Source organism: Coloeus monedula (assembly GCF_965178545.1).
Source record: "Coloeus monedula genome assembly, chromosome: Z".
Lineage (NCBI taxonomy): Eukaryota > Metazoa > Chordata > Aves > Passeriformes > Corvidae > Coloeus > Coloeus monedula.
Window position 1 is genome coordinate 46879874 of NC_138822.1, and position 13737 is coordinate 46893610.

A 13737-nucleotide genomic window follows, 5' to 3' on the forward strand; every position below is an offset into this window, starting at 1 on the left:
GAGCCCAGCTGTAGTAAATAATGTTTATTGTTACTCGCAGTGATGAAAAACAAACAGAAATTGTTGAAAAAGCCTGTTTTTTTTAAAGATATGAAGCTATTTTCATTAAAAAGCTGAATTTAAAAGGAAATTAAATTAAAAGCAGTTTTTGAAAGTACCTCTGATGAAAAACTTTATTTATTGAAAGTAAGCCTTTGTTGAAAGGCTTCCTTCCTTCCTTCCTTCCTTCCTTCCTTCCTTCCTTCCTTCCTTCCTTCCTTCCTTCCTTCCTTCCTCCCTCCCTCCCTATAATCAATCAGTCATGCAAAGTGCATGGTGATAGTCTGTGTACACAGGTGTGTATGTTTATCTCAGAAATGAATGGACATGAGAAGGAAAAGGTAACCTGTACTAGAGGAATGCAGACTATATATGCATTTTTGTTTTATTCTCCATGCCCTTTTCTGATGAAAATACATAAGCATGAGTAACATTAGGTCTGTTACACTTTCCTTGAAGCAAATGAGATGCTGTCCTAGCACTGTTGTTTCCATCCTGTGTTGAGTCATGCAGTGCAGACACTTTATCCTGCCTGTGTCTCTTCTGTAAGACCACATATCATGTTATCACTTTACAAATATAGCATATTAGTACATCTGGAAGGCTAGTCACGCTGTGGGGCTCAAACAGATCTGGCTGGCCATGAGCTATGCTATGCTATAAACAACCTCAGTGTCTCACATTGAATAACTGCAGAGCCCACTCGGGAGCTCTGGACACTTGTGTTCTTTAGTAGTAGGTAAGTGACAGTTTTGCTGGTTATTGTGTTTCTTCAGATGTGTGAAGTCAAGGTGGAAAATGGGAGGGAAAGTGAGAAGTAGCTATCAGGTTGCTGTTGTTGTAGTGCGGGTCTTCAAAAACTAATGTATATGGGAAAAATAACTGGAACAGAGAGCACTTAGTCCAAGGCAGTATGTTTGGTGGATATCTTTAAAGATAAGTGAGATTAACCCTGTATATAGTTCCTCTAAATAGATTTACACTTGTGACAAATCTGAACTTTATAATTTAGGAAACCTTTCAAGTTTCACTCTGTGACTCAGTTATAATAAACCCTTGCTATTACATCTCAAGGACATATGCTGGTGTGAGAATGATTTTCAATAAAAAAATGGTTTGAGAGGCCCATCATTTATCTTTGTTGTTTAAATTTACTGTGGAATTTAAAAAGAGTTATAGAACATAAGTTTCTGAAGGCTACTTATAGTTAATCTTACTGGCATAGGAAATACAGCCTGCTATATCTTTTGTGAACACAGCCTATCATTTAAAGTCAAATATTGTCATTGTTGTTGTTGTTGTTGCTATCACAAGTATTTATGTGCTATCATTGACATGTTACTTTCTGAGGTTAAAAGGTACTGACTAGCTCTCTTCCTCTCAACAGTAGTTAACTGAGCGGAGTTTCAAGGAGCTGGGATGGATGATAATGCTTATTAACCAAAGAGGTAGATCATACCAAAGAGTTTAATTCACTTTGTGCTCCTCAGACAGAAGGCAAATTATTATTCCAAAGGAGAATTATTCCAAAGGAAGGTGTTCAGCTGTCAATGTCACCTGCGTCCCCTATCCACAGGCATGGGAAAGTTTTGTGGGAAAGACTAAGGACACAGCTGCGGTGAGAAACTGATAAAATACAGATGTCACCTCATGATTCTACGGTGGGATTCAAACCATTAGGGCTAAAATAACTGGACTGCTGGAGTAGTTGAAAGCAGAATCATCTCTTGCTTATCTAAATTATCTGCCATCTTAAATCACAGAATTTAACATCTTGGCAATTGGCTATGAGCATTTTACTCATTATACAACTAATGATCCTGTATCTAACACTGGAAATAGGACTGCTATATGTCAGATATAAATTTATGCTCTCCATCTGCAGTAGAGGCAGGTGATAGTATTGGATTCTTAGATCAATACATGTAAAATGGTCCCTGGGGAGGAAAAGAAAATGATAAATTTTGAGGGTCTTTAATTAGTGTCAGTTAGGACAGAGAGTTTAAAATAACATTTATGATGTAGTCATCCACACAGATAACTTCAGAGGCCCTTCTCTTCAGAGTACCCTCTAAAGGTAGATGAAAGGTAAGCAATAGTAGCCTCACTGCTTGGGAATTGTTCAGTAATCTTAAGACAAATAAGAATAAGTCAATGAAACATTGTGTTTAAAAACACAATGGTCATGAAACAGGTTTGAGAAACCTGAGAGTGTAATGTTATGCTTAATTAAGATCATCTAATTGTATATGAAAGCCTCAATGTTTTGCTCAGTGGCAATGAGTGCAATTTTATTTGCCATGTCTATGTATGAGCAGTTAAGTGGGATCTCTCTAATCAGTTCTTAGAATATGCTCTTGGTTTCCCAGGACTCTGTTGTATACTACCTAAGACAATTGTTTACACCTGCTGACTACAGCTAAATTCATAGATTCAACACCTTTACCAATATGTAATACACTTTAGAGCTTACTGTTTTTCCTCTGATAAGACACAGCCTCAAAATACATGCTCATTTCAAAAACATCATCCCTCTCTCAGTCTTAAGACAATTAGACCTCTCCTCAGCAATACGCACTGAAAAAAAAAAAAAAGGATTTTTGTCTGAGACATCAGTCCAGTGTTTCATTAGCTTCACTGTCAGTGGAAGAATAATTAGTCCGCTCACTGAAGTGCTAGGGGAATACATATGTAATAAATCCCCTTGCATATGTAACATCTATCATGCTTGATGGCAAACATATTAGTGTTACAAGAGTTGAGAAAGTATAAGGAATATTGTAATTCAGGTGCTAATTAATCCATAATTAAAGACCTAATTAATGAATAGCCCCGTGAAAAATTGTCTAAAAATCAAGATGTGAAGACTGCAGTGATAAAGAGGACTCTTGTTTGTGAGACTGGTTAATTTACATCTAGAATAGGAGCTGATTAATGAAAACTGTCAGTAAAGCATTATGCTGCAGCACTGGACAAAGAGAAATATGCACATAAAAATGTGTAGAAAACAAGTTCAGCACTTGCATATCTGTTTTTAATTTTATAGTGTTCATAGCTATTTTTACCTGAAGTATAAGGAGTAGGTTAATAAAAGATATATTTTATCTTAGTTGTGGTGTGTAAACAATGCAAAAGTTATTTATTTGTGTATGTCAGACTCTATTCATAACTGTCTCTTTCATGAAATGGCTAAAGAAGAAAACTAAAAAAAGACCTTAATTCATCAAAGCATTCATGATTAAACTCCATGATACGGAAAGACACTAATTTCTGAAATTAACTTCGCTGAAAGTTGGACTAATTAATAGCTTGAAAGTGTCACTGTTTGTCTGTGTTTGTTTATGTAGGAGCCAGCTGGCTGAGACTGTACTCTTGAGAGAGCAGGAAGGAACATTTGAAACTCCCAAAACATCTGGGCTCAAGTCCAGGTGTCAGGACTGTTTTCTCCAGCCCTGGAGCAGCTTGTCTCTTTCCTTTGGTATTTATTCTGTGGTATAGCTACATTTACTGGATCTCTGTAGACCCAGTCCTTCAGGGAGACACTCAGTGTGATCCATTGCATTGCCCTTCCCACATGTTCCCCAGGACCCAGCAATCACATGCATGCATGCATACTTGTTCTGAAGCACAATCTATCTTGGATCCCGGACCTCAAACTCTCACTGTCAGATCTGCACATTTGGCAAGAGTAGTGACAGATAAACCAACCAAATTAGCAGGAAGGATAATTCCCTGCTGGTGTAGAACAACAAGAGATTGTTACTAGCGGCAAAACTAGGTAGGGAAGGGCAACTTCCCACTTTGCAGTCCTCTCCCATTCCCCAGGTGGAACAGAGAAGCACTACCCCACTTACAAGCTGTGCACAGTTAGCAAAATATAATTGTGTACAATGAACATTGTCACAATCTCTATTGCTCTTTCAATCACAGCACGTTTCTCTAATTTAATCTTTTCCTGATAACATAAAAAATGTGTTCAGTTGCTATTCAAATGTCAGGTTTCCTCTGAATTATTTAAAGACTTGAGAGATAAATGACTTGATAATTCTGAAGCACAGTGTGAGTGAGCTTATTTCCTAAGAAATTATTTGCAGGATTGGTAGGAAATATTTCACTCACATTTTCCCCCATGTAATCCTGCCAGTAATATTCATTAGATTGCAGCAGATCTCCCACAGTGATTATCTGAAAGAAAAAGGGCCCAGGTTGAAAAAGTGAACCAGGTTGTTTATCAAATTGAAGAAACCAAAACATTAATAATTTAATAATGCATGTAAAGCAGCAAAGGAAAGCATACACAATGCTGTTTTTTAGGGCAACCAGGTGGCATATGAAATCAGGAAAGCTGTTAACAGAGACTAATACTGGCTGTATCTGTAGTTATCAAAACTATGTTGGACTCTTTCCAGACTCAAGAGAAGACACAAGTTTTGTTCTACAGAATACACTGTGTGCACATAAGTTGTTCAGCATTAACACTGGTGTCAGCTATGTTCAGGGGACATTAAACTCAACTATAATAGAGCCAGTGTAATTTTGGCTTATCACTGGCTGTATTCTACCACTGAAGAGAAGACAAATAATGTTGGTAAACAGGGAGGAGCAGCAGGGGAGTTGGTAAGTTAATCTTGACAGACCACAGAGTAATCATATCTAAGAATACTTCTCTTGTGCTCTACTTTTCAAAGAAGATCTTGCCTTGTCTCTTTTAATTTTTTTGTAGTATGCTTCTCTGTGCATCTATGCATTGATTGATATTTCTCAGGTGCTGAGATAAGTGCAGAAAGTTTACAAACTGTTCTTTCAATGAAGTTGCTGATTTGAAAGCACTTTTTCTCTGTGGAAGGCCTTCCATCCAGAATTCAGTGTTACTTTTAGCTCATGTATCCTTAAACTGTTTTTTGAAGATCGGGTAGTCCATGGCACCCCATGATGCAAGTGCAGGTAACTGAGATCAAACTCCTTGAGCATTAACACCAGGAGCTGCTAAAAGCCATCTCAATTTTGAAATCTAGTTGCCTCCATTGTTCCTCCATACGCCAAGCTGGTTATACTTTCAGAGGTATTGCGAGTCATCATTTTCCCCCTTTAAATTAAGCTTAGGGGAAAAAAAAAGAAAAAAGAAAAAAGAAAAAAACCCAGTCATCAAATGACTGCTCAGGGTTCAGAGGTCAAGTGGAAACAAATAAAAGTGGTCACGATATCACCGGCTGCTATCAAAGATGGCTGTGGAAGCATCTGGCACGTCTGTGGCAGACCTGTAAACAAGGGTTGGAGATATCAGTAGCTGAAGGGAGCAAGAGTATTTAAGGCACAGCATACTAAACCTCTCCAGTTTTACTGATGAGTTGACATCTGAAGTATGCATATATTTGTAGCAACAACATGAACAACAATAAATAAAAATAATAAAGATTATAGACATTACAAGGTTGTTATCTTCTTTTCCATCCTGTATATTTTCAACACCTTGCTGAAGAGATTCTGGTTTAGAGCTTCTGAGTACTCCTACCAATTAAGAAAGAACATCTGAAATAGATGCTAGAGACCAGTCTGCCCACTTTTAGGTGAATTTACACAATATAATAAAATAAATGGTAACATAAATGCTAAAATAAAAATAATCCAAGCAGATACTTAGGCAGATGTTTTTACAAGCAATAATATTTGGCATTAATATTATATCCCTTAAATAAAAACATATGATGAGTATCATCCCTAAGATTATGGGTTTTTACCACTTAATTCTCCAAATGCCTAAGAGTATCAATATCATTATACAAATGAGGAGAGTGTTTGATTTTAATAGGCCTATTTGTTGATACATTTAAATGAATAACTTTTCCTCAAGATTAAGGAAAGGTGTTACCTTCTTTCTAAGATCAGAAACTGAACAAAAGTTACTTTAAAGGCAGTTTTTCTCTTCTATGCGTGCAGGGATAACTCACAGCAATAGGGCACCCAAACCCAAATGTTGACAGCAAAAGAGTGCTCTTACAGAGCAAGCTCTTCTCCTCACCTTAGCTGGCCCAGAGGTTATTATTATTAAATTCACTTGATAAGAAGATGGATCTCAGTGTTGAGATGGGGCCTGCAATAGGAAGAATCAGAGAGAGTTGCTTGGTAGGAGAGGGGCTTGATAGGTGCTCTAGTGAAGGCACAGGACTCTGGAATGATGGAATCAAAAACATTTTGCAGGCTATAGTATCTTGAACTGAAAGTACATCCCTGGGGAGATGTATGGGAAAGAAGAATCTGTAGTTTAGAGAGTAGAGGGAAAATTCTAGTTATAAAGATTCCTGGGATTTCCTTATTAATGAAAACTGGGACAAGGTTGACATAGCCTGCTGGTTGAGGAACAGAAGATGTTGCAAAGGCCATGATGTTCAAAGGGATTTTTTATTCTCCCTCTTCCTAAAAAAAAGTGTAAAGAGAGGGAAGGAGTGAAGCCAAAGAAAATTTATTTCCTCTGCCTCTAATACAAGTTTCTCTGGTTACAAACTCTCATATCATTTTGCCAAGTAACGCAATGCTTATTAAAAAAAAGCTATTTTTAAAATTTTGAGATTATTTTATTTATTTATTTATTTATTATATTACCTAAAAGTATTTCCTTAAATCTAATATGTGGCTGCTTCTGAAGGGAAAATCTTGAAATAATTAAAACAAAACAAAAAAATGTATCCTGAATGGCCAGCTTTGTTTCTGAGCTAATCATTACAAAGAAGACAAGATCAGCTTGACTTTCCAGTATGTTGCCTTTTAAGGATATTGATTAAGGTCTTGCAGATAACTTCTTGGGAGGTGTAAATGGCTAGGGATAAGATTATTTGCTTCCATAGATACACACAGAGAACTAGTTTCTCCATAAATGATTCTCTGCAAATGACATCTTTGCCTCCTTTTTGTCTTCCTGAATCCCTTTGCCCCTGGAAAGTGCTGTACATTAATTATCATATGTTACTGAGTAGCCTTATTTTGTCACCTACCTCACTAATAACTCAAAAGCCTGATAAATGTTTTAACCATGCATCATCTAAGAAAGGTATGCTGATGATCTATAGCATAATTTAGATGTAGATGTCACTCAAGGAAGATGACTTTAGGTGGCAAACTCATGTAGTTATGAAGTAGAGTCTTGCGAACGCAGGTGATGACTGCTTTTGCAGTCAGGACTTGTCCTTAATGAAAGCAAGGTTGCCTGTTTCTTGGGTAAGAAATAGTTTTTTGTTTTTCTGCCATGTGAATGGGTCAGGTAATCATCATAAGTATGACCAAAGCCTGTCCTTAGTGATAATGAGTAGGTGTGGGATGAGAAAGGAGCAATGCTGAATTACAAAATGATGAGGAAATTGGAAAAGGAAGGGTGTTGCAGGATGTACAGATTTGGGTCAATAACCATATGACTGCTTTGAACAGAGCAGTCAGGCGAGGTGACCTCTATAGACTCTACCTAACTTCACTGTGGTTTCTGACAATGGACAAAATTATAACAGTGATTACCTGTGAATAACCTAACTATGGGAGGAAACATAGCTGTGTTTCTGGTTGAAGGGAAGAAGTTAGAAAGAAGTGTATGATGAGACTTTTCTCTGTCTAAAGGTAGCTTACCATCTGTGAATAATAAATGATAGCTTTGAGTTTTCAGCTGCAGGCCTAACCTGATGTTTGGAAGCAAGAAACCACTGCACGTGAACTTGAACATGTATTTCTAGAAATCAAAATCATTATTAGTAGCTGCTTCTTCTGTCACAAATTCTTGTGATGCACGAGTAGGTATCCTGAAGAACCTACACTTAGTATCAGATAAGACTAGCTTTAGTCAGTTTTCCTTTCTGGGCAACATCTCATCGTCAGGAAAATGGTGGTGTCTGAACTTTGGCAAATATGTATTCTGCCATCATGCTTGATACTTCGTGCCCATTTTCTAGACAAGGATATAGGATAAAGCACCAGCCCTGTGAAGATTGCTAGGTGACCTTTTCAGAGCTGTAGATGTCAAAAAGTGTTTCACATTTGTCCTGATGTGTATTTCTAAAGCCTTAGTCACCCTGTAATCTGATCAGGATTTGTGGCTTTGCTCCTACTGAAGAGATTAATTCTGAGGACTTATGATGGACAGCTCTCACCTCCCACTCAAGTACCTCCTCTGCTTGGCTTTACCATTGAAGAAAACCCCACAATGCCTTGCAGCTTAGTGCAATATGTGGATAAAAGCTGTATGAACTTTTCAAAACTAGCGTTTAATAAATCAGCGTCTCAATAAAGAACAGATGACTTAACCTGTGAGACAGAAAGGTGAGAAACAAGTCAAGGAAAAGGAACACTTTCACAGTCTATTCAGACTCTGTGCTGATTAAGGCCATCTAGTTCCAGCAGAGGTCAAGTGTCCAGCTGCAACTTCACTGTCTCGCAACAATTCAGCTCCTGCAATAGCCTTTCTACCAAAACACACTTCTATGAATTGGTCTATTAAAATGAATTAGACCCTGCAGAGTGACTGCTGCTCTGCAGTTACTGTGAGGGGTGAAGTCCTTGTCACTGGGTTTCTTTCTCCTGTAAGCAGAGGTGAACATTTTATTTTATAAGGTAAACAGTTCCTGTAAATTAGTAGTGAATATGTTTTAGAAGTATAAACCTTTCCACAGAGAATAAGGTCACTGTTTTAATTACACTGCTTTAATGGGGTTTTGACTCAGCTGGTGTCAGCTGTTAGTTCCAGATAGGTTAGGAACTATTTTTGCCTCATTTTAGTGCCAGCAAAGATAAACAAGCAATAGGTACAGCTTTATGAACAGCAAAGATAACATTTTATATGAACATCCTAAGATAGAGAAGGTTATGCAAATAGAATGATACTGGTCTCTGACCAGTTTCTGAGCCAGTACTTGTAGGTATTTGTAAGGGCCTTTCTTATTGAGATGAACAGAAGTATCTTTGCTCTGGATTTACCTATGCATAATTCCTTTTATTCCATGCTGTGCATTTTCCAGAGGACACAAGAGTGTTTTCCTGGCTCAGAAGAAATTATTCCTTTATGTGTTATGTACTACAGAAGGATGTATAGGTGAAAGGGAGTGAAAGAGAAAAGGGACGGTTGCAAAGTTACAAGAGAAAAAATATGGAGAGGAGAATAATTTCCCCTTTGTCCTCAATATTATAACAAAAGGACAGATAAAAAATGGCCCCAGCTGAAGGACGCATTGCTTGAAAAAAATGATCACAGTAGCTTCTGAGGAAAAAATTGTAGACATGAGCTTGAAAACACACAGGAAAGGAAGGGGAGGATTGCTCTTTAACTAATCAGTAGATGGTCAAGCAGGATTTTCTTCTACTGTTCCTTTATTTTTTTTCCCTAAACTTATAAATGGTATAATATATGTCTTCTCTGATTAAACCTCACACAAAGCTTAAATAACTGACTTTCCTCTGTTGGTAATCTAGCTACATTTAATGAACTCCAGTATATTGTGATGATCGTACCTCCACCAGTGACTCTGGGCAAGAAAATATAGTTTCACCTCTTTTCTGGAGATTTGTTTGTGTACTTGCTTAGAAATTAGTAGGTAATTAGTTTCCTATGTTGGTACTGAACCACTGTAACAGTTTAGTAAGGAACACCATGTCATATGTCATGTGTTTCACACAGAAAATCATAGAATGGCTTGGGTTGGAAAGGACCTTAGGTGTCATTCAGTTCCAGGACAGGGACACCTTTCACTGGACCACGTTGCTCAGAGCCCCATCCAGCCTGACCTTGAACACTTCCAGGGAGACGTAATCTACAACTTGTGTGGGCAACCTGTTCCAGTGCCTTACCACCCTCACAGAAAAGAATTTCTTCAGAATATCAAATCTAAACTTTCTCTTTCAATTTGAATCCATTCCCTCTTGTCTTATCATTACATGCTCTTGTAAAAAATTCTCTCTCCATCTTTCTTGTAGGCTTCCTTCAGGTACCTACATTTGCAATTTGCAAAACCAACAGTTGCTATTACCCCAAAGCCTTCTCTCCTCCAGGCTGAACAATCCCAATTCTCACAGACTTTTCTCGAAGGAGATGTGTTCCATCCCTCTAATCATCTTGGTGGTCCTTCTCTGGACTGCTCCAACAGGTCAGTGCCTTTCCTGTAATGAGGAACATAGAGGAGGATGCAGCAGTCCAGGTTGGGTCCTCACAAGAGTGGAGTAGAAGGGAAGAATCCCCTCCTTCAATCTGCTGACCATTCCTTTTGATCCACTCCAGGACATGTTTGGCTCTCTGGGTTGTGAGTGCCCATGGCTGGGTCATGTCCAGCCTCTCATCCACCAGCAACCCCAAGTCTTTCTTGGCAGGGCTGCTCTCCATCTGTTCATCCCCCAGCCTATGTTGTAAGGGGTTTTCCAACCCAGGTACAGCACCTTGCACTTGGTCTTCTTGCACTTGCACTTGATGCAGCAAGTTGCACTTGTGCCAAGCGGGAAAGTGGGAAAAGAAGTGGGAAATGCTCATAGGCCTACTTCTCAGTCTTGTCCAGGTGCCTGTGGATGCCATCCCATTTTTCAGGTGTGTCAGCAGCACCACTCAGCTTGGTGTCCTCTGCAAATTTGCTGAGGGTACACTTGATCTTTTTCTGTAAGTCATAAACTAAGATATTGGCTACTACTGGTCCCAATACAGACTCCTGAGGGACACCACTAGTCATTGATGTCCATCAGGACTCTGAGCTGTTGACCACTACTCTCTGGATGTGACTGTCCAGCCAACTCCTTATCCATCCAACAGTCCACCTGTCAAATCCTTGTCTCTCCAAACTGGAGAGAAGGACATTGTGGGGGACTGTATCAAAGGCTTTACAGAAGTCCATATACATGACAGCCATAGCCCTTCTCTTGTCCACTGGTGTGGTCACTTCATCATGGAAGGCCTCTGGGCTGGTCAGGCAGGACTTGCCCTTGGTGAAGCTGTGCTGGCTGTCCCAAATCATCTTCCTGTTCTCTATGTGTCTTAGCATAGCTTGTAGGAGGACCTGTTCCAGGACCTTCCCAGGCACAGAAGTGAAGCTGACTGTTTGGTAATGCCCAAGGTCCTCCTTTCTAGCCTTTTTAAAGATAGGTACAATGTTTCCCTTTTTCTAGCCACCAGGGATTTATCCTGACTTCTATAACTATTCTGATATCAAGGAGATTGGCTGTCAACCACATCAGCCAATTCCCTCAGGACTCTGATACGCATCTCATCAGGCCCCAAAAAGTTAAGTATGTTCAGGATCCTCAGGTGGTCACGAACTTGACCTTGGGGAAGGGAGTCTTCTCTTCCAGTCCACATCCTGCGGTCCACCCAGTCAAGAAAGTTGGGAAAAGAGGTTGCCATTAAAGACTGAGAGTACCTCAGCTTTCTCCTTGTCCATTACTACCAGTTTTCCAGCATTTTATATCAGAGGGGGTACATATTCTTTGACCTTCCTTTTCTGGCTGACGTCAGTTCTTAACTGCAGGGAATCTGATACACTGATACCAAGCCGTTGGAATGTGTTTCCATATGTGTTGTGGTTTAGGAATGGTACTCCCCAGTTTAGTGTTCCCACTCAAAATACCACAGACAATGTGATGCTCTCTCACTGCCTGCCCTCCCTTGTAGCAGGATCAAGAGAAGAATGGGAGGCACAAAAAGGTAAAAATCATAGGTCGAGATAAGAATGATTTAGTGGAAACAGCAATGAAATAAAAAACCCAGTTACACCAATGCTAATAACAGACTGTACAGGTTAGGTGAATGATTCACACGTGATTGCTCACTATGAACAACCTGGCATTACCTGGCTTCTAACTCCAGCAAACTGAAAAAGGCAGGTGTGGCCACCTCACCACCAGCTGAGGTGAATACCCTCAGGGTCCTGGTCATACCCCTCCTGGCTGCTGCAAAGTTAACCCTGATTTGGCCAGAATAAGGACCTGTTAATAAGTGGAGACCATGATATGCTCATAAAACCTTCCCCGTGTCTCTGCCTCAGGTAAATTTTTTTGTGTATTATGGGGCTCGTCTTTCAATGCAGTTCACAGATAAGCACATACTAATGGGAACTCTGGAATTTCACAAATTCCACTGAAATAGCATAGCTTGAGGTCATAAAGATCAATACACGAGAACTTGAGATGAAGGGCTTTTGCAAGATTTAAAATGAATAAATTCTGTATGAACATTCATTTTAATATTAGTCACAGAAATTATTAAAAATGCAAAGCCTTCAAAGCTGTTTTCATCAATGTTACTTAATCAAACCAGTATTTTTTTTGTAACTCTGTCTTTATCTTGAAAAGGAAAAAATATAAGGAATACAAAAATTCAGCATGTAGCTGTTGCTGTGGATTTTATGTACAAGTCAGTTGAGTGCTACATTGATTATGCCAGCACATAACCCTAGATAAACTGGGTAAGACGGAAAACATACTATGTTAATATTTCTTATTACTTCAGCTCTTATCCCCAGATGATTTAAATGAAACATGATAATTTGGATCTTTATTTTTCTTGTTATTCCTTTTCTGAAGGGTTGCCTTGTTCTTACAGGAGAAGCTTAATGTCAACAATATGGGGCATCAGGTGATAATATTTGACTTTTCTGTCATAAGAGGACTGTGGGAAACTCGAGTTAAGAAGAACAAAGAACGTCAGAAGAAGGAGAAAGAAAGATTAGAAAGAAGTGCATTGGAGAAGTAAGACAACTTTTGTGTTGTTCATTTTAACATTGATATATACTAAATATACTATAAATATATATAATAAATATAACTAATATATGAAATATTTATTTTTGATTATTAAAATTTTGGGGTTTGGGTTTGATTTCAATGACTTCTTTCCTCCTTTCCCTACATGACAGAAAGAGAAATGCAGCACAAACTACACTTGTATTTCATTAGTTCTTGCTCTTTCCTATGTGATATATTAGTGGTATACCTTATTGTTTACTGTAGACATAAATTGAAGGGAAAAATAACACATTTTGTACCTTTCTATTTCTCATATGCTGCATAAAAGTATGGCTTATTAATTATGGAACATGCTCGTAAGTTTCAGTACTAAGAAATACTTTAAGACTTTTTGTTGAGTTGACAGGAGAAAGAAAACTAATTAAATTAGTGGACATATTCAATTGCTTCTGTATAGTTAATAGTGAAGAGAATAAGAATTGATTAATTATTTTTTTCTTGTTGGGGTATTAAAGAAGGCCTTGATTTCAATGCTTACACACACTGATAATTTTATTGTTTTTATTATATTGAATTAATTTTTTCTTTAAGCAGTATTTTGCTTCCCATAATATTATATTGTGTTGGCAAGGTTGGAAACATATGACATTAATTTCCTCCCTCTGAGAAGAGAAAAAAAGTAAAAATCACCTTCTGTTTCAAAAAGAAAATGCATAGGATTAAACAGTGGCCTTGTTTAAGAATATAATTGCATTGAACTTTTGTGTGGTGTTTCAGTGCTTTCAGGCCCTCACTCATATATTCTCACTGCCAGTGCAGCTACCCTGACAACAGATCAGCTGGTCTAAGATGAGATCAGGGTAATGCAAAGTCTGACTGTCCTTTCTGTGGAACCTTTCTCTTCAAAACAGCCATAGGAGCAGTCTTGGATTTCCCATCTTTACCAAAGCTTACATTAAAAACCATACTCCTAACAAAAAAAAAAAAAAAAAAAAAAAAAAAAAA

General features: G+C 38.3%; 1 protein-coding gene across 3 annotated transcripts in view; it reads left to right on the forward strand.

Moving 5' to 3' along the window:
• Positions 1 to 646: 646 nt before the first annotated feature.
• The window catches only part of LRRC2 (leucine rich repeat containing 2), a 92643-nt gene continuing 79552 nt past the window's right edge, over positions 647 to 13737 (forward strand). The window contains exons 1-3 of one of the 3 annotated variants that reach the window (XM_082301565.1): positions 684 to 778; positions 9985 to 10154; positions 12590 to 12735. In XM_082301565.1, coding sequence (XP_082157691.1) covers positions 12611 to 12735 — 125 coding nt within the window. In that variant the 5' untranslated portion in view covers positions 684 to 778; positions 9985 to 10154; positions 12590 to 12610. Of the gene's footprint in view, positions 779 to 9984; positions 10155 to 12570; positions 12736 to 13737 lie in introns of all 3 variants that reach the window. The other 2 variants (XM_082301564.1, XM_082301566.1) reach the window with 2 other exon arrangements.